Source organism: Cajanus cajan, chromosome 3, assembly GCF_000230855.2.
Source record: "Cajanus cajan strain Asha chromosome 3, NIPB_CcT2T_4, whole genome shotgun sequence".
In the NCBI taxonomy this organism is placed as follows: Eukaryota; Viridiplantae; Streptophyta; class Magnoliopsida; order Fabales; family Fabaceae; genus Cajanus; species Cajanus cajan.
The window spans coordinates 27,140,227-27,167,927 of NC_138519.1; the positions used below are offsets into that span (position 1 = coordinate 27,140,227).

The window sequence follows — 27,701 nt, forward strand, 5'->3', positions numbered from 1 at the left end:
TTGGGGACTAATGGAATACTGATTTTCTTTTTGAATAAAAACATCTGAATGTAAATCACACCATAAAATTATTTTTAACTAAAATTAATTTGTCCTATAATCTTTTGAAAAATAAACATGATAATATAATATTTTTATATTTGTTTCAACCCTTAAAAACTTATTCTCAAATATTATTAGTTTTTCCACACTTTGATTCTCATATTGTATGAATAAGAAAGTTATATCAGAATAATATAGGAAATTATGTTCTAATACACTTGCAAATTCCTTTTTGATTATTTTTTATTTAAATTATGTTCCCATGAGATTCAATATTTTCATATTTCTTTTTATTTTGTAGTATGACATAAAAACTCAATATTCAAATACTTATATAATATATATATATATATATATATATATGTAATAAATAAATAAATAATTAAAAAATACTTTTACAAAAGGACCATTATTCCGCACTGGGCCAAGAAGTGGTAACAAATTTACTGCAGGGGAACTTTCTAAGCCCACATTCTTTGAGGCCAAGTATTAATAAGTATAATGCTAGCTGGATCTGCTATGTTAGAATCCTCCAGCAACATGTTCAAATTGTTCCTATAGGAGCTATTGGGTGGTCAAGTAATATAGGCAAAAAATATAAATGCAGTTTTTTAATATGTTGTTGATGCTATTTTTAATCATAATTGAAATTTCCTTTTGATAATTTATATAATTTTTGACTCATTTTTATTACACAAATTACTAGATAAAGCTTCACTTTTATTTTAACCGGAGAATACAACATTATAGCAGCCCAGTGACTCTGTTCAAACAAGATCAAATAGAAGAATGACGTCCAAGGCCAAGAAGTATGAAGATTATATTATGGGTTAATGACCTTCAGCAGATCATAACCTTAGTAATTTTGTCCTAGGTGGATGGAGTAGATTTATTTAATTAGTACCCTTTTATGACAATTGGTGATAATCTATAATTTTTTTTATTTATCAATTTATAGATTGGTTTACTTTTTCATTAATGAATTATTTGACGGATGAATATTTTCTTAGTTAAATTGTTAGTGTAGTATTTATAGTTACGAATGTAAAATCAGGTAAAATTTTAAATGTATAGACCGAGTGTTCTATAAAATTTAAATTTAAATTTAACTTATTATTTATAATGTTTTTTTTAATAAGTTTAGTCAGATCTTTTTAAAAGTCTAGTTTGACCTATTAACTTATTTTACATTAATAATATTAAATATGTCAATAAATTTAATTTAAATAAATTAATAAATTATTTTAAATTCATGTGCAAGTTTTTTAAATTAGCATGATAAAAAAATTGTTTAGTCTATTATTATTAAAATTTAGAATTTAAAATAAAAATGAAAATAAAAAATTAAAGTGAGAGAATAATTCATGTATACTCATATACATTAACGTACATTCATGCACAAATTATGATGAAAGAAGATGATCTTAATATATATATATATATATATATATATATATATATATATATATATATATATATATATATATATATAGGAGGGTTCAAACGACACCGGTGTAACTTTTACTAAGTGTTACACCGCTCAATAACTTTATATTAAATGTAAATTTTGAAAATCCAACCGTTAGATTGAAAGTTCATATCTCTTAGATCATATATGTCAAATTTTGTTAAAATTGAACAACAACTTGAAGGTAATCAAAGTGTTCATATTTTAGTATATTTTGAAATGTATATATTACGTCAATTTTGTTTTATAAGAATGAAGTATCAAATCATCTTAGATTAATATAAAATTTGATATATATGATCTAAGAGATATGAACTTTCAATCTAACGGTTGGATTTTCAAAATTCACGTTTAATATAAAATTTTTGAGCGGTATAACACTTAGTAAAAGTTACACCGGTGTCGTTTGAACCCTCCTCATATATATATATATATATATATATATATATATAAACTATCTAAATATTTCGTATATCTCATTTAAAATATTCTAAATTTCCAATTATGAAATGAAGGAAAGGAACAAGAAGAGAAGTGATTACTAGAGTTTATATTTTTTATTTCTTATTTTGTATGAATAAATTATGAATATAAAACGTTTAAATGTAGTGCAAATGTCAAAAATTTTGATAGTTTAATTTTTTATATTTAATTTTATTTACTCGATTATATTGTTAATAATGTAATATATATTATTTTTTATTATATCACATATATATACAAACTAACTTGACTAATAAGCTTTTGTATAAATATACATCTATGGATATGTCATTTTCCAACAAATACATATTTGTTTGTAGCACGTCATGACTCTTTTTTTCTCTAATTTTTGTTTTTCCATTGTTTTTTTAACTCTTTTGTAGGACAATTATTATCTAAATCTTTCTTTGACTTATAAAAGACGAAGTGTTGCCATTCAAAATCAACCAATCCAACCTCATAGACCCCTTCAAGATAATTCCTTGGTTATTGATCAAGTACAAGAATCTAAACTAGCTTCTCTATAACACAATTCATGTGTTCATAAGCCCTAGAAAGGTGTATTAGTTCCTTGACAAAAAAATTATCATCTATTGTTGTCCCCTCTTCTTATAAACAAGCCATGGGGAATGAATCTTGGAAAAAGCTTGTTAAAGTTGAGCTTCATACCTTAGAAAAAAAAATCAAACATGAGATATGGTGTCATGTCCCATGTATGTTAAACCTTTAGGCAATAAGTTCATGTTCTCTATAAAACTACATTCAAATGGATCTAAAGATTATTATAAGGTTTGACTAATTGTGCATGGAAATAAGTTAGAATATATGGTCTAGACTATGATAAGACTTTTGCTCTAGTTACCCAGATGACCATATTGTGTGCACTATTCTTGCTTTCTTGTTGCATCTCAATCTGGACCCTTACATCAAATAAATGTAAAAAAATGTATTCCTTGATGGTGATCTCAAGAAGGGAGTTCACATCAAACTTCCTAATGGTGATGCCTGCACACCTTACCTAATATTATTTGTACACTGAAACGCTCTTTATATGGATTAAAACATACTCTAAGAGTATGGTTTGAAAAGTTTTACTCCATTATACTTGTTTTTTCTTTCAATCAAAATCAGTACCTATCACTTTTTCCTCCAAATGACTAAAGGTAGTGTGGTGCTTCTTATTTATGTAGATGTTATTGTGATGACTAGTCCTGATCGAGAGGTTATTTCTAGAATCAAACACATGTTGCACTCAATATTTCACATTAAAGAATTGGGGAACCTCACTTATTTCTTGGGAAGGCTTTTTTCTAAATCAACAAAAGTATATTCAAGATTTTGTGCACCTAGCTTGACTCACAAATGCAACCCATATTGATACTCCAACGAAAGTTAATGTTAAATATAAACAAGATGAATGAGACCTTTTTAATGATCCCAATCTTTATCAAAAGCTTGTTGGTAGTCTCGTCTATGTAACGATCACTCACTCGGATATTTCATTTGTTGTGCATATTATTAATTAGTAAGTTTATGCAATCTCCACAACACCCATTTATCAGTACAATGAATTATTAAATATCTCTTTGGCACCTCAAAGCATAGTTTATGTTTTCCTGTTGATTCATTTCTCCAACTCCAAGAATATAGTGATGCTGATTGGTTGTTTAGACAGGTAGAGATCTACTATTGGCTGGTGTATGTTAACGCTCCTATTTCATGGAAATATAAGAAACAAGATTCAATATGAAAATTATCCACCAAAGCAAAAATATTGTGCAATGTCTACTACTTATTCAATATGATTGTATGGTTTTCTTATAGAGCTTGGATGCCCTCAAGCACAACTCACTCCATTGCATGCTAACAACACCAATGCTATCCATATTGCATCAAAGCATGTGATCCCAGAGTCATCACTCTCTCACATGTCTCGAAATTTGTTCAAATAACTAACATTTTCACTAAAACATCAACACATCAGTAACACAATTTTTTACTTGACAAATTGATGCTTGCTTTTATCATCATTAATTTGAGGGGGATGTCAATGAATTTAAATGAAAAAGATAAATTATATGCAATTGTAAAATCATTTATAATTATTATTCTTTTATTAGAATAATTAGGATAAATATGAATATAGTAGTTTAGCTAATTTAGTAGGCAGAAAATCAGGTTGACTACTTGTAATGATTTTGTACTTGAATGAGAATTCTGACATAGGAGAACACAAGTTTTGGTTTGATTCACTCTAACTCAAACACTTTTTAAGATAACATGATCGTGTTACAATGAAACACAACCGTGTTAACTTGAGTTAGGATATGCTTCATGAGCATGCAGTCCAACATGAAGTTAGCATGATTGTGTTATATCTTTCAGCTTCATATTAACTATTTTTTAATCTAATTTTGCACCAATTCTTCCATTTATGTTCTCTCGCCTGTTTTTTGCACACTTATAGTAAAAGGAGGTAGTTTTGCTATAAAAAAAAATGTATGCATAAAATAGAACAAAACAACAATTTATACCATGTTAAAATGCAGAAGATAGAGGTTTGACAATAATATGCTAATATTTTTATAATACCACATAAAATTAACTTACCTGCAATCTTTATGAAAATTTAGTATATATTTCATATAAATTTTCCAGTTAATGAATTATGAAAACACTTTCTAAGATCAGTCGAGTGAAACTAACATTTATCTTGAAATTGTAACAAAACTACTCAACCCATAAAATCATATCAGTCAAAATTAAAAAATTAAAAAATAAAAATTTCATTAATAGTCTAGTCTAATAGTACTTGAGCCACCAAAACCAATTGAGTTGCAAATGTCAAAAGTGTAATTTGAAAGACTTCATCGTCTACAAAATTATGGACACATTGTGCAACACAAGTTAAAGGACATTTATAAAAATAAATAAATCCTATTTGGTTTGAAACAAAGAAAATCTTAATTTTCCAAATAATTAACAAAATAACCTTATTTCCTAAATTTTATATATTTGAATATAAAATATTAAAAAACAACTTTTTTATTCATCATTCTTTAAAAACCAAATCAAAATGAAAAAAAAAAATTACTTTCATAATTTTTTAAAAAAGAAAAGAAAGGAAAACACTATATTTTTAATATTTAAAAATTACTCTCAAATCAAATATAACCTTATAACTTATAATTAAGGCCAATCAAGTTTGACCCGAGTATTTAAGAATAACGTACAGAAAAATCTTTGATCAACCCTATTCATCAATATAATTAAAAGATTTAGGTAAAGGTATAGTTCTCTCACTATAGTATTTTACCACCTTTTATCTCAAAATTCACACAGAAGGTAAAATAACTATACATACAGCAGGTAAATTCATGCAAAATACAGAAAATTGACAAAATAGAATGTATATGTATAGTATTCTATTCTATAAATTATATAAAATACATTGAGAATTTGATAGAAGAAATTAACTTGATCTGAAAGATTATGATCAGACATATTACTATATTGTTAACATGAACTACAAGAGATCGATGTAACTATATTATAGTATATCTTGTTGATCATAACACAACATTATTCACTTCACATATTGCCTCCAGATTAGGGCTTGCCCCGCCTCAAGTTGCATGATGGGCATTTGTATTGCTTTATGCTCTCAGCTTTTGCAGGAGTAATCTTCACACACTTCCCATGGAACCACTTCTCACATATATCACATCCAATCCAAAATTCATCTGCATTGTAATTTCCACCACAGCTCCCACAAAGGGTTTCACTATGCTCATCCTCCTCCTCATAACCTTCATCTGCAAACTTTGGGTTGCTTTTAACTTGTCCATCACTTGATCTCTACAAATAAATGAGAAAATAAGCATCATCATTAGAAGCATGGCAAGATTTGACACCCAATAAAATCTTTAGACATGTTTGATAAGTTTTCCAAAAAATATTTCTGAGAGAAAAACAGAAAGAAAAATTGAAATATTTTTTTTATAAGTTAAAATTAATTTATATATAACTTAAAAATAAGATTTTGAAGAATCTAATAGGAAAAAACTTTTACAAATTAATTTATACATAAGTTAATTTCAGCTTATGAAGAAATTTATTTAAACATATCCTTATTTCATAATCTTTAAAGCATTTGTAACATGAAACAACATTTTGATCAAAAGAATTTAAGAATTAATGCAACCGTATTGTACACTCGTATTGTAATTTTCATGACCATGTACATAAGCAAAATAAAAAATAAAAAAAATAATATATATATATATATATATATATATATATATATATATATATATATATATATATGTATAATTGTGGGTGTAGTAAGTGAGATAGATTTTGTACATACAACAACAACAATAAAAGTCTTGTCCCACTAGGTTCCACAAAAAAGTACGGCCTAGATTAAGAAAAAAAAACAATAAGATTTTATACGTAGTTCCAAAAAAAGTAAGATTAAAAACTCTAAAACCTAGTTTAGCTTTTGCTTGTCCTAAAAGCAGCTTTTGAAAGTTAACCATAAATACAACAACACAAACAATAATAATAATAATAATAAATAAATAAATAAATAAACAATGGAATCTTATTGTAGTTATATAATAAGGTATTTTTGTGTTTAATTTAAGAGATAAACATAGATAGATAAAACAAAGACAAGTAGCACACACATAAAAACTAACAACACTAACCTTGGTACTACCCTTAGATTTGCTTCCACTATCTGCAGTGGGCTTGTCCTTTATTTGTTTCCTCTCAGACACAACTTCAAAAACAGTAGGAAGATCATTGATCATGCTAAATAAATATTTCCTGCCATAAAGAATCAATGGAACCATCAATAGAAAGAAGGAGCCATATGCCCATTTCATAGCAAATGTTGATGAAAAATGCTTCAGCAAAGATAACCAATGAAAATTCTTTAAGGGAAAAACTTCCAAGAGCCAATGCAACAACATACACATTTTCTCGAGTATCTTTGGGGCCTATAATCCCTTCTACAGCTCATAATTATAAGCAGGAATTACAAACATGATTGTTAAAAGATAAAATACTAATGAAGTGATTGGAATTAATTGATCACTTAAAAAAATAAAGCTTAAATTACACGTAAGCATTTATACAAGCATAATAGCTATCCTCTCACCTGCCTTAAGTTTATGATTAGTTTTCTTGAATTGTTAATTTTTTGGATTAGAAGGGATCTCTACTGATGTTACTAACAGGCCAGCTCTGGTGTTTTTTTCATATGCAATCGGTCAGGTCCCATAGTTAAGAAGCGTCTAATTTTTTAAAAAATTTATATAATTATGTTATAATTATTTTTATATTAATTTTTATAAATAAATAAAAACTATTATCTCTTATATATATATATATATATATATAAAGTGATATGATTTTAATGTTTTGTTATTTTTATTGTTGGATTTTTACTGTATTATATTCATAAAAGGAAAAAAAAAAATATTTTTAGTCACTCTAAATTTATTGAGTTTGTTTTTAGTTTCTAAAATAGGTTTTTTTTTGTCTTATTTTGGTCTAATTTGAAGATATATTACTTTTGATTCCAAAATATATTTATAAATCAATTTACAATAAATGGTAGTAAAGAAGTAAATTGAATGTAAATACTATAATATATATTTGCTCTTTATATTTTTTAATATTTTTATTTGATTAATATAATAAAACATGTTATTTTCAATTAAAAATTTAATACATGGTTTTAGTCTATGAACTTTCTAAAAAACTTTAATTAGGTCCCTAAACTAAAAAAATTGTGATTTAATTTTCATCTTTTCATATATATATATATATATATATATATTGATCTAATTAAGAGATATCTTTTACATCTTCATACTTACACGTTTACTTCTTATTATTATTTTATGTATCATTCTACATGTCTAGCCTATTTAAATATATCCTAAAAAAAAATCTAATCTCCTTAATCATAAAAATTATAGATTAATAGAAAATTTTAACAAATATTAAAACCTAATACATATGGATGATGACATTGAATAATAATCTAATATATATGGTTGTTTGGGTATGAGAATATAAAAATTATTTTATCAAAAAAATTTAATCTCAAGAACTATATTAAAAAAATATATAAAAACATGAAGATCCAATTATAATATATTTTTTAGTTTAAGAACCTAATTAAAGATTTTCAAAAAAAAATGCACAAACAAGTATTAAACTTTAAGTAAATCATCTACCTATTATGTAACCAGAAAAAATCATCTACCTATTTGTAGGTTATAAATATTTATATTTAAGGGCCATAAAATGTCGGTACTAACATATATTACTAAATATTTAACATTTTCTTAATACATATTTTATATATAAAAAAATGTATGCATATAATAATTCAAAATCACAATAGACCACGAATAAATCACATTTAATTTCAATTAATTAAAAACTCATTATTTCTTAAAGACAAACACTCATCCATGATGATACCAATGCATTTCAACAACAATTACAATAACAAGCCCTAGCTTTCAAATTTTAACACAAAACTTAGACATGTGCATTGCAGACACATAACATAAAGACAACCAAACAAAGCTACATGATACCTTTCGTTGCAATTAAGACGAGCTCCAATATAAAAAGCCACAGAAAGCAACCACGAATCACTGTGCACAGCAACTAGAGAAAGCCAGTCCCTGCGGTTCATGCCATCCCTAGCAAAATTGATTCCAAGTGCTGGCTCTGGAAGCTCCGGTGGAACTTCCTCTACTGGCAAAGTCACCTCCCATGTTTCATTTGGATGTCCATAGAGACACAAGTTCTCCTTATCTTAAAACAAACACACCATAAAAACCTCAAACTCACAAAAAATCATAATAATCATTGTAATAAAACATAACAACCAACATATCATTCTTAACATTCGATTTATTTGAGTATAAGCTTGAAAGTATTTTGAGAATATTAAAAATGAAAGAATATTTTTTAGTAAAAAAAATCTTAAAAATATTTATATCTTGCAAGCAAATAGACTCTTTAACACAATTTAACTCGTTAATGACTATCAAACCTCAACCAAATCAAAGGCCAAAAACATACATTATAAATAAATAGACAAACCCTAAGTTGATCTTAACGTTTTCAAAATTTACCGGATTTGCAATAACACCTACATTGCTTAACCAACACAGGGAGTGACCAACAAACTACTAACCGGTAACAAAACTTTTAATCAATCTATATATTACATTTTTATATGTTTATTTATTTTTTTATAAAACTTGTAGGATGGGACATGTTAAAGAACTTTATTTTATACAATTTTTTCCCTCAAATTCTCATAAATAAAAAGGAAACTCCTAGAACCCAAGTAAACATGCACAACTTACCAAGAAAGAAGAAAATATTTTTTAATGTAAAGTAAAAGATAAAAATAAAGTCAATTCAGATTTGCGAGAATGCTTAACCTGGATCACAGAGTTTGTAGAATTCGTCCACATCTGAGAAAGGAAAAAGCAAAAGAATTAGAGAGTTTAGTAAAATTCAAAAGGGAAAAGAGGAGAGAGAGAGAACCTTGAGAGAGAGCGCGAACAATGGCGTTTCTTCGAGCGTTGTAATCTTTAAAGATCTCTTCGACGGTGCGAGGAGTGGAAGCCATTTCCATGAAACAACGAATCCAATTAAGATCTGAGCGGAAGGTTCTAGAAGGCACGGTGAGGGTGTAGGGACGAGACCATGGAAAGGGATGGTAGGGATCGCATGTACATATGTTGTTAGCAATAGAACTAAAGAGAGAGAGAAAGAGAGAAGAGACAAAGGTTGGAATTTAGAAAAGATAAATAAATAGAACAACAAGCAAAGTGAAGGAGCGTGTGTTGGCATGTCTATACCAATAACGCTATTATTTTATTTTTTTATGTTTGATAAATATAAATGATTTTTTTTATGAGAATTTATACGTATCCTCTTATTTTGGAAGGGTTTTGAAATTGTTTGTTTGATTTTTTGTCACATCATTAATTTTCAATCACATCATCATTTTTTTTATATTTATATATTTCAATTTAATTCTTAATTTATTTTATTAAAAAATCATTTTTTTAAATTTTTGGGAATCCTAACTAATCATATACACATTTGCATCTCGAATAACAACATCGTTGTTGTCGAGTTGGGGAAGTGGGTGAGTTAAAGCTTCCAATTGCTCGAAAACTCGATAGATTTTGGCACCGTTGGGTTTGGCGCAACGCTCTTCCTTCGCCCTCCTATGATACTTGCACTTCTTCGCACTGCGATGATATCCTACTTCCTCTAGTTTCCTGAATATGTTATTAATTCAATTGTTCAACTAAAGTAACGAAAAATTATATATTTATATGTAATGCAAGACTGATTGAAAAGAAAAAAAGAAGTTAAAATTAATTAATTAATTACCTTGAGACTTGTTCCCATATATGGACTTTGGGGTTTGAATCTCTGAAAGTAACGTCCATACCTGACCCTATCTTGAGCAAAGCCATTGTCTCCTCCCGAGGCCAGCGGTTGGTGGCAGAATTCCGGTCAGCGTCATCGACGTGCTCTGCTTTGGAGGCATTGTGTTGTGTATGTTGGTATTGTTCAAAATAAAATTTATTTAAGAAATTGACATGACATATTATCAAAATTTCTTATTTATTGTGGATAGAGTAGTAATCCCCTTTTTGGGTTTTGGTTACTTGTCGTGACTCACTAACCCTATCCCTTCTAAAAAAATATTTTTGAAGAAATTATATCTAATGTATTTTTAAAATGTGTTAAAGTTATATTTCGAATCATATCAACTTGATCCAATCTAATATATTATTTTAAAATATATTCTATAAATAATTATGCATTAGTAACATAATTTCTTTATTTGATGAAAATATTTGGTTTTATATTAATTTATATCATTTGTCTTAAATATATTATAAAAGAAATAATTGTTAGATATTTTTAATTTTACAATTCAATTATGTATAATATCAAAATTATTGTATTATATTAATAAATTGATCTTATTAGTTCTTAATTGAGTTAGGTGAGTTTAAAAGAACCACATTGTCAAATTTTTGGGTTGAATAAAGATGCAAGTAAATTCATTTGAACTTGTTTCACATACATTAGTAATGTATTTAATATAAATATAAATAATAAAATAATGAGGATATATGAATGTTTTATTAGAGTTAGGATTCTATAACAAATGGAGAAACTGGATACACGAATGTTTATCAACTGGACATATGTTTATGCTCGTTAATAGTAGCCCAACGGCTAAATTTGGATTGCATAAGGGATTAAGACAGGGAAACCCTCTTGCCCCTTTCCTCTTTGTTATTGTCGCAAAAGGCCTTGTTGGTTTGATGAGAACAACGACAGAAAAATAAAATTATATTCAACGTATCAGGTGGACACTAAACAAGTAGAACTCAACTTTTTTGCAATACACGAATGATACAGTGTTTTTGGATGAGACTAATCTTAATAATGTGAATGTCATTAAGTGCATATTACACTATTTTGAGCTTGTATTGGGTTTAAAAGTGAATTTTTTCAAAAGAAAATTTGGTGAAATTGGAATTGAGGCAGATACCCTAGAGCGATTTTCCACTGTTATAAATTGCAAAATTATGTCTTTACCATTCATGTATTTGGACACGGACACTATAGTCTTACAAAAAATAAAGAAAAACTGTCTTACTAGAAGAATATAAACATCTCCATGGTAGGAAGAATTTGTCTGATTAATTCAATTATATTTGCACTCCCTTTGTCTTTCTTTAGGATGCCTAAGCCAGTCATTAGAAAACTATATATAGAGCTTGTAGAGAAATTTCCTTTGGGGTGTGGAGGGGTAGAAAAAAAAATTCATGGATAAGGTGGAAAAAGGTATGCTACCTAAAATCAAATAGGAGGCTGGGAGTCAAAGATATAAAAATGTTGAATATTTCTCTGTTAGGAAAATGGAGGTGGTATTTATTCTATCAAAGAGATAGCATCTAAGGCAAGATAATTGACTCCAAATGGTGGCTGGGAGAATCTATATGGTGTAGCAGTTAATAAAAATGCCTCAGTATGGCAAAAGGATTTGAACAATGTATGTGGAGGGGGTGATTCCAAACAAGATGGTTCGATAACATAGTAGAATTGAGAGTTGGGGAGGGGGAGCAAGCAAGATCCTGACATGATAATTGGATGGAGACCAAATTTTGGCTATGACCCACACAAGGTTTTTCTAGAACTTGGAGCAGCAAAAAGATCGGATAATAAATATGGGATATGGTGAAGTTTGGGCTTGGGATTTTAACCGGAAAACGAGGTGGTTTGCATGGGAAAAGGATCAATGGAGCAATTTTTCTCCATATTGCATAATATTAAGCTAGTTAAAGGAAATAAAGACATTTGGATTTGGTTGCATGGGTTTATATACGGTTAATTCAACATATAAAAGTCTACATAATCTAAAATTTGGTACAAAGTTGGATACAACATCAAACCAGATTTGGTGTTTGAAGATTCCACCTAAAATTGAGGTCATAATCTAAAGGTTATACCAAAATGGGTTGCCAAGTATAAATAACCTTATTAGAAGGAACGTACATCTACTACAGGGTAAGGGCATATGTATTCTGTAATACTTGGGAAGAATCAGCTACATCTTTTTTTTCTCATGCAAGGTGATTCATTTATTATGAAAGGGCTTCGACAACTGGGAAAATGTTTCAATAGTTCTCCCAAAATCAATGCCACAACAATTCAATCAATAGCACATAAAAATATTGAGTTGCAATGGTGGAGAGTGGTGTGGTGCACAATTGCATTGAACATAGGAGTTTATAGGAATAACTGCATATTTAGAGATTTTGATATTGATCTTTAAAAGTTAAAACAAGACATTTCTTTTATTATATGGTCATGGTTGAAGAAGGATCCAAGCTTTTGTTATAGTTTTGAACAATAGTTTGTTCTTCTCAAGTTGTGTTTATGGAAACTGTGGCCCTAGAGTAAAATTAAAATGTTTAGACAAGCAAGGTGTGGTGACAATGGCATAGGAACAATGTTGAGGTGAATACATGGTGGTTGCGCACATTTAGAAGTAGTTTCATTTCATATGGTTACTAAAAAAAAAAAGCGATGGATAAAGAGGTTCTATAGTTGGGACTCTCTCGCTGATGAAATATATAGCCAATAGTCTTGGTTTTATGGTTGGAATCACATGTTGATGGTTTGGCTTTGTTTTAAGTGCACTAAAATAGCTAAATGCAAGGGACTTTGTTTTGGGAAATATGATATGTTTTTACTTCTTTGATTTTAATTGTATCCTTATAGTTTATTGGTCTTCATGGCCTTGTAAGGGTTGAGTACTCTTTGTACATTCTATTCTCTTTTTTAATGAAATTTTCTTTGTTGATCAATAAATAAATAAATAATTGATTTTTTTATATAAATAATAATATAATGAGAACTCAAGAGATTACTTTAATTTTTGTCACGATTAGCTTTCGTGGGTGTAAATTTGCAACGTGACACCCTAAAAATTTCATATTAAAAAATAAATAAAATATATTATTTTAATGATTACTTCTTTTAGATGTCATGATTAATTATAGAAAATATGAAGTGAGATTAAATAAATAATCTCTTATATAAAAACAAAATTAAGAAATACTTTAACTAAATTAGAAAGTAGTTATTATTAATGAAAAAATTATGAAAAATAGTTAGTGTTTGGGCTAGACCCATTAATGAAAAATAATAAAGAGAATAATACATTAAGTTGTTAATGAAGTAAATTAATTAATAAAATTAAGTTAGGAAACTATCCAATTAACTACTTTAGATTTCTTTTTCATTAAAAAAATATAACATAAGACCTAGGTAAGTGACTAACAGACCAACTTTCAAAAACCTATTCCAAAATACATTCCAAATCTTTAAAAAATTCATTTAAATTATAAAATATTAAATTAAATAATTATTTAATAATAAAATTATTAAAAAGTATTAATATTTTAAACTTTCGGTCGTTGTTTCGTATAGTTTTCGGAGGATATAGCACTCCTTAGGGATTAAAGGTGATTAGGAATTAAACTTAACCCAAACTAAATGAGACCATGTGGGTCCCACTCAAACCCTAACATAGGCCTACTGTATAACATAACATGAAACTTCCATCCTTTTCTTCATTCTTGTTCCTCCAACATTTTCGGGGAGAAGAAGAGTTTTTAAAATAAAGATAAATAAATAAATAAAAACTCTTCATTTGGTTCTCCTTGTAGGTGAGTTCTCCCATATCTATCCCTATTATTTTGTTCTTCATTTCAATCTTCTGATTTCCTTTTTTCCTTATACATTCTCCATTATCCATAGAAGTACTTTAAATCTTAAAAGGAGACTTTGTTCTTGATATCCACACTATAAACTCTTGCTTAAGGAGGTAAGGGAGGGAGTTAGACTCATTTTTTAGTGCTTATTTTACTTTTTGAGGGATTCTTTAGCGTCCCTTGTTACATTTGCCTATATGTATCTTAGTTTTATGGAGTCATTTCTCTATGTCTTGCTTGTGAAACATGGCTGCTATCTAGCACCATTTGTAGGGGGCTAAAACTCTATTTTAGTGCTTCAAAATGATGTATAATGCATTGAAATCAATAGTGGAGTGATATACCATCTAAGGGAACTTGTTTGCACATGAAATGACTCAAAAATGGGGTTGAACAAGTTGTCAAAAAACTACATATTTGGGGTGTTGAACTATATAAATTAGGAACCATGCTCTAAATTGTGTTTGGAAACTTGAAATACGTATAACATGAAATATAAATATGTTATAATTAATTTGGTTGAATTTTGAATTGATTTTGGTAGTGTATGATCCTAAAAAGTGAATTTCAGCTCAAATAAATGGTTATTTTCTTAACAACCATTTTTAAATGTTTGGACATGGTTCAATGTATAAAAGAAACTCAAATCAATGTGTAAGTTATGAAGTGGATAACTTCTTTTTAAACTTGCAAATTGTAGGCCTCCAAGTATATTCCTTTCTTAGGCTAGCACCAATAAGGATTTCTAAATATGTGAAAGGTAACTTGATCAATTTGCAATTTAGCAAATTGGCATAGCTCTCTAGGATATTCGATTCCACCTCTAATGCTCCAAATATGCTCTTTAAAAAAATTGACCTTCAAACCCAAAGCTAGCTCAAAACACCTTAAAATGATCTTAATCACTATGACATTACTAACTTTTTCCTTGCCAAAAAGCTAAGTGGCATCAGATTACTATAGAATAGTTATCTTCTCTTTGTTCTTCCCAACAAAGTAATTGTCAAATAGGTTTTTTGAGACGACTAACCTCATCAAATCAATTTGGTCTTCAACATTAATAGTAAATAGGAAAGAAAATAGGGGGTCACCATGTTGCCACCCATTTCGAATCTTGAATTCTCTAGTAGGGTTACCATTAACCAGTACAAAAATTTGACTTGCCTCTAAACATGTCTTAATCCACCCCACCTATTTATTACAAAACCCTGTCGCAACCCGAAAATTTTCGATCTTGCGACCTATGATTTAGACATCCTTTTAAAGATCTCATCAATTAAGGAATGTCCGGACACCAGACTAATCCTTAATTAATGGTTTTGAAAATAGGTTCTATGGAGTCGCCACCAATGTTTTACTCAAAATATTGGAAAAAGAAAAGATTTTTTGAAGTCCAATAATGGCATTGATAACCAGAATTGGGTTCGAGGGTCGGTTACGTGTAGGGAAGGTATTAAGCACCCCTACAACGCCTTCAATCGGTACCCTATGATGATGTTAATGTGATAAGAAATAATAAATTAAATATTAGATCCCCTTTATGAATTACTTTTTACATGCTTGAAATTTAAATTACACGGTTAACACTAAAACGTCTACATGATTGCTTTTGTTATAACAAAAAAAATAAGAAGTAAAAGAAAGAGAAGAAGATTAAATGAAATATCTCGTAGCAAGCTTTGTTAGATCTTCAAATATGGAAAATATAGGTGCTTTGTGGCAACCTTTCACACTATAATTGCCTCACAATACTCAAGAAATACAATAGGAGAGAGAGAGAGAGAAATTTCGAGCTCTAAGGAGTCCTGGACGAAATTTTTGGGGTCCTTGAGAACTGTGCCCGAGATTTCTATTTATAGGCATCAAATGTGGGCCGGAACGGCCCGTTCTGGATTCGAAACGGCCCGTTCCGGATTCGAACATTAAGTGTTAACTTTGCACCCTAAAACGGCCCATTCTAAAATCAGAACGGTCCGTTCCAGAAAACCAGAACGATCCGTTCCAGAAAACCAGAACGGTCTGTTCTGGTTTAGGAACAACCCGTTCCAGATCAAGGTTTTAAGGCCTTTGATTGATTTGGAATGGCCCGTTCTGGTCTGGAACGGCCCGTTCCAACCTACAATTCTTAGGCCTTCTAGGAGCCTCGAAACGGCCCGTTCCAATTCAAGAACGGTCGTTCCGAACTTTGAAACGGCCCGTTCTAATTTTGGAACAGCCCGTTCCGGGCCACTAAAAATAGTTAATTTGGGCTTTTGGGCCCTCTGATGTCCTATCTTGTTTGTATGCCCCGGACGAAATTGGGTGTCTACAGCTGCCCCTCTTTACTTGTCCTTTAGAATAGTTGTGTTGCTTTTCCAAAGGCAAGTAAAGACGTAGACATTTCGTCCGGGTCTTCTTCTCGTCTCTGTGTTAATGCTTCTATGTTGCTTCCCTTGGACAGGTGTATTTGCTCTTATCCTCACCCTTTAGAGCAGTTGAGCATTGATTGCGTACTCTATTGGGTAACAAGGTTGACAAACTGTACACCTGATCTTCAGTCTTCAAGTAGAAGCTCCATTGTTTATCTTGTGATAATGTGTCCCTTTATTTGTAGCATGTTTAAGAGGGAGTATATTTTGAGCTCAGCCTCTCCAAGCTGGACTGATATTTAGGACTTCAGCCGGCCCACAGGTGGGAGCTCGACGGTAATCCCGATTTTGACTTTGAAGAACTCGGCGGTACCCTCATTGTCATTCATTGATTTGAGAGGCTCGACGGCGGCTCTCGATCAAGCTGCGCTGATTTTTAAGGTTTCAACGGACCTATGGTGAGAGCTCGACGGCGGTCCCGATTTTGACTTCAAGGAACTCGACGGTACCCTCGTTGTCGTTCACTGATTTGAGAGGTTCGACGGTAGCTCTCGATCAAGTTTGGATGATTTTAAGGCTTCAACTGACCTACGGTGGGAGCTCAGCGGCATCCCGGTTTCAACTTCAAGGAACTCGGTGGTACCCTCGTTGTCATTCATTGATTTGAGCGGCTCGATGGCGGCTCTTAATCAAGCTTGGTTGATTTTAAGGCTTCAACCGTCCTACGGTGGGAGCTCGGCGGCATCCCGGTTTTGACTTCGAGGAACTCGGCGGTACTCTCGTTGTCGTTCACTGATTTGAGAGGCTCGACGGCGGCTCTCGATCAAGCTTGGCTGATTTTAACCAACCTACGGTGGGAGCTCGGTAGCATCCCGATTTCAACTTCGAGGAACTCGGCGGTATCCTCGTTGTCATTCATTGATTTGAGCGGCTCGATAGCGGCTCTTAATCAAGCTTGGTTGATTTTAAGGCTTCAACCGACCTACGGTGGGAGCTCGGTGGCATCCCGGTTTTGACTTCGAGGAACTCGGCGGTACCCTCGTTGTCATTCATTGATTTGAGCAGCTCGATGGCGGCTTTTGATCAAGCTTGGCTGATTTTAAGGCTTCAACCGACCTACGGTGGGAGCTCGGCGACATCCCAGTTTTGAATTTGAGGAACTCGGCGGTACCCTCGTTGTCATTCATTGATTGAGCGGCTCAATGGCGGCTCTCAACTTAGATGGTTGTTGATATCCTTTGAAGGAGGACTTTTGAAATCTTGGGTGGATACTTGATGGTGATTCCTTCTCAATTTGAGGTACTCTACGGTACCCTCGTTGTTGACTTGTGATGAAAAATGCCCCAAGGAGGATGGGCAAGATGTACTTGATGTGCCCCTATGTTGATGGGCGATAGATAGGTGATAGGGATTCAGGTGTTGCCCCTGTCATGTGAGTATTGTGATGCCCCTCCAAGCGTCTGCTTGTGGTAGTTTTTTTTCTGAATGTTATATTTGTTTAGCTTCGACTTTTTCATGTTTGAAGCTTGCCTTTTTCTGCTATTTTTTTTAAAATGCTTCGACTTTTTTAACATGTATGAAGCTTGTCTTTTGCTGTTTTATCTTTTATTATCATCATTGGTGGAGGGATCCCATCCTATGATGATGTTATTTGCTTAATATTTATTGATGAGTATTATTTTGGAAGCCACTCCTGCTTTGGTAAGGAAACCATTCCTAGTCTTAGCATTCTCTTGAATCATCCTTCATTCAATTGAGGAGTAGGGCGTGATGGCCTCTTCATGCTTATGGACTTGATTATTCTTCCTTGTCTGGTTCTATCCCTTCTTGTTGTTGACATGTCTTTTGTTTCTTGGTGGCTATATGAAACCACTTGTATGGAATGCCCTTGTTGGGGCTATGCTTTTTGAGATGATCTTGGCTTTAAGGCACTGTCTAGTTGCTGATCTTTTTTACAAGTGCTTCGGCCTCATGATTCCTCTGACAAGGGATGGATAGACACACACAAAGAATGCAAAAGAAAATGCAAAGGAGGAATGAATTGGATTTTTTCAAAAAAACAATTTTGAACTTATACCCTTTTGTGCACACTTGTGCCCTATGCATGCTATGCAATGATGCCTCTATGCTAATGCTTAAATACAGATTGATTTTACTTTCAAGAAATTAATCTATGCGCATTAATCAATGACATGGATTGTTAGCCTTTAGCCGTGTCAAATTCATTCCAGGTGTTGCTTCCTGAACCTGAGGTTCAGTGCTGCTTCTTAAACCTGAGGTTTGTTTAGTTCAGCCCTCTCGCTTGTACCAGATGTGATATGTTAGCCCTTAGATCAGGTGTACCTAGACTCTGTTCTAGGACACCTTCATCTTTTCCTTGTGAGTGATCCCTGTGCATACTCTGTGTATCTCTCAAATTTATCTTAATGCCATATAGGTCAAGAGGAAAGAGAGGAAGAGGATATATATATATATTTTTTGCAAAAGTTTTGTTAGAAAGGATTTTGCAAAAATGATTTTTAAAAGAATGGCTGGTCGAGGTAGGCTAGTGGTTTAGGCTGATGAACAAGCACGTTCAAAGTGAGGAAATCATTTTCTGCAATAGCTCATTATTTCCTTCAAAGTTAAGCAATGACTTAGGATTGCAAATTTGATTAAATGATCTTCCCAAGCTGCCTTTCAGTTTTCAGCTCGGGATGCTGCTTTGTCCTAACTTTTGCCTAGGGTACTTGAGGTGTGCTCCCTAGCGGACGTTTTCTTTTTTATCCTCACTTTTGCCTAGGCTACCCTTTTGTTTGTGGGTCTCCTAGCGGACCTTGCCCTAATTTTTGCGCTGCCCCTCAATGAGTTTCTTGTGGGGCTTTTGTCTTTGCAGCATTTGTGATCATCTTTCATTCCTTCATTAAAAGGCGATGCCCCTTGCACTGATCTCATTTAGACTTTTATTCATAAGTCATGCCAAGTTTGATTGATCTTTATGTGTTCTTTTATTGCATATTAAGTCATTGTTTCTAATGACGTCCTTATTTCAAATGTACTTGTTCATTTAGGGTTTGTTGACGAGGCTTAGAGTAGATAAAAGGGAGAAGAGAAATGACGTAAAAAAATGTATGGCATTAAAAAAAGAATTTTCAATCTACAGGTGCCCATTTAATGTAGCTCGAGGGTCGGACCATGCCCCGAGTTCGTGATTCATACATAGAGAAGTAGAAGGAGGTTGCCCCTTAGAGAGGGCTAGGTCATCTGACTGTAGAGCTAGTCCTCCACTTGCTTGGATGTAGTACTTTAGAAGATCTTGTGTAGAGGGAGGTCCTTTGGCTTCTTCTCTCATGAAGGTGTTGTCAAACCATATCCTGGGCCTTTCCTAAGTAGGAATGGGTAGAAGCGATGATAGATCTTTCCATGGAGTCTTGTTATTCAAGCTGTCTCTTGATTTTCAGCTCGAACAAACATTACTCTTTTTTTTTCAAATTTTTTTTTTTACTAGAATGCCCTTTGTGGGTTTTCATTCTAGCAGCTTCTTGATAAGCAATGCTTCTCTCTTGTTGAAATCATCTTTCAAGAAAGCTCTATTCACTTTGCCTTAGTGTTTGAGGGATTCGCCCTCCTTAGGTTCTCTTTACTAGCGTGCAACTCATTAAGAGTGTGGATCCATCCATTCCTAGTCATCTTTCCATTCCACTTGGATTTCACAGTTGCACGACACAGCTTTATCTTCTTAGGGCAAGAGTTGGCGTCTTAATGATTGTGGAGTTCTTTACCCTCAACTCTTTATGCATGGCTTGCTTCCATTACTTCCGATTAACGCATATAGATTAATTTCCCTTTTTATTCTCATTTATTCTTTTACAAGGAGGGATATGTTCTAAATAAATGTAATGCAGAATGTAGAGAAAGTTGAGAATAATAAATATCAGACTCATTGATTTGTTTATTTGTGAATGCTCAAATAGATTTCGACAGTATTAAGCAAGAATCTATATTAGATTCTAAGAAGACTTACTTCAACAAACATATCAAAGCAAGGGCCCAACCATAGTATTTTTTAAAAAAAAATGATTTGGGCTTCTCTTTAGAGAAGCAGATACTATCGTATATTAGAGCATTCACTTTTCTTAACTTTTTATACGTACTGCAACTTAACCCTCCTTAGCTAATAATGTAACATCCCAAATTTTAGTCAATGAAAAGAAATATTTTTTTTATGTATTTATTTTATTTATGTATTTTACTATTCACATATACATATTTTACTATTCATGTATACGTATTTATGAATACTGTAACATTCCAAAATTTTATGAAAACGGTTATTTTATGTATTGAGATTATTAGAAAGTTTATCATATTTTTATACGTATTTTTACTATTCATGTATACGTATTTTTACTATTCACATATACGTATTTTTACTATTCACATATACGTATTTTACTATTCATGTATACGTATACGTGAATAGTAAATGGCTGCTAAGGGTGGCACGAGGGAAGCAAGGTTCAATTTTATAATTAATTTGAATATTTTAATGAATAGTGCATAGTAACTTATAATATTATTTTAATGAATAGTGCATAGTGCATAGTAACTTCAAAATTTCTATAAATAGGGGCCTAAGGTTTTGAAAATTCAGAATTCTAGAGAGAAGGAAATTCTGGAGAAATAGAGAGAGAAAGTAAGAGAGAGAGAAGGAGAAAGAAAAGGAGGTTCTGCTCTAGTGCCTTGTTTAAGGAGAAAGAGGAAGAGATTCTGCCCAAGTTTTTAGAGAGATATTGCACTAGTTTCAACTCCTACTTATCTAGGTAAGGGGGAGGAGAACCTTATCTTTTTAAAATTTTATATACTATTATGTATATTTATTTATGTCATTTACTTGATTATATTTATTTAGTGGGGTATCTCTAACCTCATCTATTTGCTTATATTTATTTAGTGGGGTGCCCCTAACCTCATTATTGTTATATTTATTCAGTGAGGTGTTCCTAACCTCATCTAACTACTTAACTTTTAATTACTATGTTCTTGTTATATTTATTCAGTGAGGTGTTCCTAACCTCATCTAACTATTTAACTTTTAATTATTATGTTTATTTATTTACGTTATTATTTAGTGAGGTGTTCCTAACCTCATCTAACTCCTTAACTTTTAATTACTTTATTTATTTATTTATTCAGCGAGGTGTTCCTAACTTCATCTAACTACTTAACTTTTAATTACTATGTTATTGTTATATTTATTCAGTGAGGTGTTCCTAACCTCATCTAACTATTTAACTTTTAATTATTATGTTTATTTATTTACGTTATTATTTAGTGGGGTGTTTCTAACCTCATATATTTGTTTAACCTTTAATTACTATTACTTATTCTATGATTATTCTTAAATCTATTTTGAGTAATTTTTTTTATGATTAATATAATTTGTTAAAATGTCTTTTACTCATTTTAAAGATAATTAATACTCTATGGCCATAGACGATAAAGTTTGAATTATTTGTAGCTGGAGGTTTAACCTTGGGGATTTAAATGAGTAAGAAATGGAGGTGGAATAATTTTTGGTTGGTGTTATAATGATGCTCATTTATCCTGACTAGTCACTACAAGTATAATTCAAATTTTATTGTATCAAGAAAATCTAATATTTAATCTGTATAAATATATATTTATATATATATATATGTTTAAAATTTTATACATAAATAATTATGTTTATTCGTTCGAATTATTGTATTTATTGGATATTGTTCTTACTCCTTTCTTTTCTTTGTTTTTTTTTTTAAAAATTAAATATATTATAAATAGATGGATCAACTTGAGATTCCAGATCATTTTGCTGTTATTGTTACTGCTGTCCTACATGGAAGGAAATTGGAATATGGAGGCTATTTGATGGATCTGTTATAACTTTACTTGTCAATCATATTATTTTAATTGTAATTTTCTTTCCGTTATGAATATATATATATTGTATTAAAAGAGTAAGGAAAATGAATAATGTGTAAAATAATACGTTATTCTAAATATTTTAGAACGATATGTTATGTATTAAATTCACAAGATATTCTTTTCTTTACTTTTAAATTTTATTAAATAAATATATAGATATTGTTAATAATATAATTGCGAAAATATTATAATTTTATATTGTATAATTTGGGTATTAGAATTAGGCGTTACATTTAATGGTATCAGAGCGGTCGATCCAATCGGCCGTGAGTTATGAGTTTACTATGCTTGTTTGGTAGATGAAGTCTATAGTTACAGTAATTAAATCCAAAGAGGATGTATGTTGCGAATTAGAGTTTTAAATATTTTTGATAAAAATCAAAGTGTGAATCTTTGTTATTTTTATTATATGATTTAGAATTTATAAATTATTCCTAACTAGGAGGCACTGCCACCTTTACTGGAATTAATTTATATTTCTTTTATTATTTTTAAACCTTATTAAATGATTTATTAAATTTGATATTTACATATTGATTTTTTTTTATGGGTTAGATTGTAAGAGGATTTTATTTTAGTTTCTAAGTTCTTTGTGCTAAATATGAAAGTTATTTTGGTTCAAGATTGTAGGAAGAAATTTAAATAATGATTTGGAAGTATCTTAAGGTATTTTTGGGGCTTTAGACTTTGGTGCACTCTTTTGCTGATCAATGCAGGGAATGTTTTAGCTGCAGTTTTGTGATGCCAGTACAAGTATTATATTGACAGAGTTGGATTTTATGAATTTCATAAAAGTTGTAAGTTGGATGTTTACTTGTCAAGGGCACTAAAATCAGGTACAATGGAGATCTAGAACTTTCATTATGAATATTTTAGTGATCAAAAGTCTAGCTGTTAAGTGCTGATTTAATCTACTACAATTTTTGAAATTTTTAGTTAAGTATATGATCATTTTAGAATTTCAAGTCTTTATAAGAATGATAACTTATCCTGTTAGCTTTCTTTTGGTGATAGGTTTGGGATTATTTGGTGATTGGTTTGAGATCATTTGGTGATAGCCTATATAATTTTCTATGTATCATTTTCTTTGATAGTTGTTAAAGAGATATATATGTTGTCATGATATTTGTGAGTTATTAGGAAATCGATTTTATTCTAATATATATTGAGGTGTTATCTTGTGGATCAAAAGTTTCTTTAAGGTTGTATGATGTTATGTGGTAAAGGTTGTTCATGTACAGGCTATACGGAGTAAACAGTAATTGATTCATACATGCTTAAGAATGGTATATATGAAGATTTATAGTAGGTATTCTAATATGATTTGATATGCATGTATGCTGATATGAGGATGGACGACCTTAGGAGTGAATTAATGAAGGTTGTGAGATTGACTTTAGGATGTGATATCATCGTATTATAATTGAGGATGAAAATATATTCAAGACAGCTTATGCCAAGTTATCTAAGTATGAATTTTTATGAGGTGAATTTTCTAGGTTGTGTAATTTCTAGTGGAGATATAACGTAGATCTATTTATGATAGAAGTTGTGGGAGATACCTAGGTCAATTAGTTAGGTTAGGAGCTTTGTTGCATTAATTAATATAGGAGATTTATTGAGATAATTTCTAAGATAGTATTACCTGTGTCTGGATTAACCAAGGAGAGAGAATTGCCTTTATGAAATAGTAAGTGTTATGTGGTAATATAGTAATGCTTTGAAGACAGGTTTGGGTGAATTATTTTCATAACCTTGAATTAGAAATTGTAATAGTTACGCTTGAAATTTTGGAAACATTACTGGTATGATTCTAAGTTTGAGATATTTAGTGATCATAAGAATTTCTCATATTTGTTTGATTTAAAGGGATTAAATATGAGACAGAAGAGATAGTTAGAAACTGTTAAGGATTAAGATTTTAATCTCAGTTGTTATTCAGAAAGAGTCAATGTGATGGTCGATACTTTGAGTAGAAAAACTCTATATATCTCTTCTTATGGTTAAGGGATATCTTTTAGCTCATATTAAGATTGTAAGTTTGATTTGTGAGATTACTTCTAGTAGAGTGAAACTAGGTATGACTTGAGTAGAGAATGGACTATTGAAGGAAATTAGAGAAACATAATTAGTTGATTCATTTTGATGGCAAGACATGAAATTATAAGACAAGATAGTAGATATGAGGTTGCCTTGGATATAGATATGGTGGTAAGACTTAGAGATTGATCATACGTATCTAGTAAACTTACGTTTAAGTACTTTATCCTTGGAGAGGGTCTTAAAAAATTTAAGTAATATGGTGACAAATGCCTTAAATAGGATGATCATTCATTTTTCATTTTTGAAAATGTAAAGGTTGAATTTGATTGAGGAGATTAGAAGCTTAAGCATGATGTGTAAGTTCACCCCTAGGAGCATTAAATTGAGTATGTTGAGAGGACTAATAGATTAATGGGTGTGATTAGAGGACTTAAGGGTTAAATCTTTTCTTAATAAGCCAAGTGGAAAAGATTGGTAGAGGTATAGATAACCCTTTACGCTTGGAAGTTGATGGTGTTTTGAAGTTTGAAGATGGAATCTATGTGCCTAGTAATTTCGAATTAAGGAAGATGATCTTAGATAAATAACATAAGAGTACTCTTAACATTCAGTTAGAAATACTAAAATATATCAGAGTAGCGCAGGGGAAGCATGATCTAAGGAGAAAAAAAAAAAAAAAATTGTATATTAGTATATAGTATGTCAAAAGTTTAAGGTGGAACATTAGAATCTTTTGATATTTTTACAGTCTTTAGATGTCATAATTTGAAAATAAGATTTTATGAACTTAGTTGTAGTTATATCTGATATGCTTAAGAAATTTGATCTTATTTGGATTATAATGGATAGGTTCGCTCACCTTGTATTTGTTAATATTAGATATTTCTTGGTAAGATTGATAGAATTGTACATCAATAAAGTTATATGAGAATTAGGAAGCAAAATGCGAAGAGCATACCTATTTTTATTTTCAAGAAAATTTCGGGGACGAAATTTCTAAAAGGAGGGGAGAATTGTAACATCCCAAATTTTAGTCAATGAAAAGAAATATTTTTTTTATGTATTTATTTTATTTATGTATTTTACTATTCACATATACATATTTTACTATTCATGTATACGTATTTATGAATACTGTAACATTCCAAAATTTTATGAAAACGGTTATTTTATGTATTGAGATTATTAGAAAGTTTATCATATTTTTATACGTATTTTTACTATTCATGTATACGTATTTTTACTATTCACATATACGTATTTTTACTATTCACATATACGTATTTTACTATTCATGTATACGTATACGTGAATAGTAAATGGCTGCTAAGGGTGGCACGAGGGAAGCAAGGTTCAATTTTATAATTAATTTGAATATTTTAATGAATAGTGCATAGTAACTTATAATATTATTTTAATGAATAGTGCATAGTGCATAGTAACTTCAAAATTTCTATAAATAGGGGCCTAAGGTTTTGAAAATTCAGAATTCTAGAGAGAAGGAAATTCTGGAGAAATAGAGAGAGAAAGTAAGAGAGAGAGAAGGAGAAAGAAAAGGAGGTTCTGCTCTAGTGCCTTGTTTAAGGAGAAAGAGGAAGAGATTCTGCCCAAGTTTTTAGAGAGATATTGCACTAGTTTCAACTCCTACTTATCTAGGTAAGGGGGAGGAGAACCTTATCTTTTTAAAATTTTATATACTATTATGTATATTTATTTATGTCATTTACTTGATTATATTTATTTAGTGGGGTATCTCTAACCTCATCTATTTGCTTATATTTATTTAGTGGGGTGCCCCTAACCTCATTATTGTTATATTTATTCAGTGAGGTGTTCCTAACCTCATCTAACTACTTAACTTTTAATTACTATGTTCTTGTTATATTTATTCAGTGAGGTGTTCCTAACCTCATCTAACTATTTAACTTTTAATTATTATGTTTATTTATTTACGTTATTATTTAGTGAGGTGTTCCTAACCTCATCTAACTCCTTAACTTTTAATTACTTTATTTATTTATTTATTCAGTGAGGTGTTCCTAACTTCATCTAACTACTTAACTTTTAATTACTATGTTATTGTTATATTTATTCAGTGAGGTGTTCCTAACCTCATCTAACTATTTAACTTTTAATTATTATGTTTATTTATTTACGTTATTATTTAGTGGGGTGTTTCTAACCTCATATATTTGTTTAACCTTTAATTACTATTACTTATTCTATGATTATTCTTAAATCTATTTTGAGTAATTTTTTTTATGATTAATATAATTTGTTAAAATGTCTTTTACTCATTTTAAAGATAATTAATACTCTATGGCCATAGACGATAAAGTTTGAATTATTTGTAGCTGGAGGTTTAACCTTGGGGATTTAAATGAGTAAGAAATGGAGGTGGAATAATTTTTGGTTGGTGTTATAATGATGCTCATTTATCCTGACTAGTCACTACAAGTATAATTCAAATTTTATTGTATCAAGAAAATCTAATATTTAATCTGTATAAATATATATTTATATATATATATATGTTTAAAATTTTATACATAAATAATTATGTTTATTCGTTCGAATTATTGTATTTATTGGATATTGTTCTTACTCCTTTCTTTTCTTTGTTTTTTTTTTTAAAAATTAAATATATTATAAATAGATGGATCAACTTGAGATTCCAGATCATTTTGCTGTTATTGTTACTGCTGTCCTACATGGAAGGAAATTGGAATATGGAGGCTATTTGATGGATCTGTTATAACTTTACTTGTCAATCATATTATTTTAATTGTAATTTTCTTTCCGTTATGAATATATATATATTGTATTAAAAGAGTAAGGAAAATGAATAATGTGTAAAATAATACGTTATTCTAAATATTTTAGAACGATATGTTATGTATTAAATTCACAAGATATTCTTTTCTTTACTTTTAAATTTTATTAAATAAATATATAGATATTGTTAATAATATAATTGCGAAAATATTATAATTTTATATTGTATAATTT

The 27,701-nt window shown here is 30.4% G+C and overlaps 1 protein-coding gene and 2 long non-coding RNA genes across 3 annotated transcripts; 2 read left to right on the forward strand and 1 right to left on the reverse strand.

Annotated features, from left to right (window-relative positions):
• Positions 1-5,331: 5,331 nt before the first annotated feature.
• On the reverse strand, positions 5,332-9,878 carry LOC109816672 (PHD finger protein ALFIN-LIKE 2). Its single transcript, XM_020381751.3, has 5 exons — positions 9,584-9,878; positions 9,478-9,510; positions 8,617-8,839; positions 6,706-6,826; positions 5,332-5,851 (listed from the first exon to the last, which is right to left on the reverse strand). Exons 1-5 carry the CDS (start codon positions 9,672-9,674, stop codon positions 5,603-5,605), a joined length of 717 nt encoding a protein of 238 aa, XP_020237340.1. The 5' UTR covers positions 9,675-9,878; the 3' UTR covers positions 5,332-5,602.
• Positions 9,879-21,159: 11,281 nt separating this feature from the next.
• LOC145956539 (uncharacterized) lies at positions 21,160-22,724 on the forward strand. Its single transcript, XR_014432789.1, has 2 exons — positions 21,160-21,505; positions 22,506-22,724. It is a non-coding gene; the product is annotated as an uncharacterized LOC145956539 (long non-coding RNA).
• A 3,278-nt stretch (positions 22,725-26,002) lies between these two features.
• Positions 26,003-27,567, forward strand: LOC145955699 (uncharacterized). Its single transcript, XR_014432358.1, has 2 exons — positions 26,003-26,348; positions 27,349-27,567. It is a non-coding gene; the product is annotated as an uncharacterized LOC145955699 (long non-coding RNA).
• The last annotated feature ends 134 nt before the right edge of the window (positions 27,568-27,701 follow it).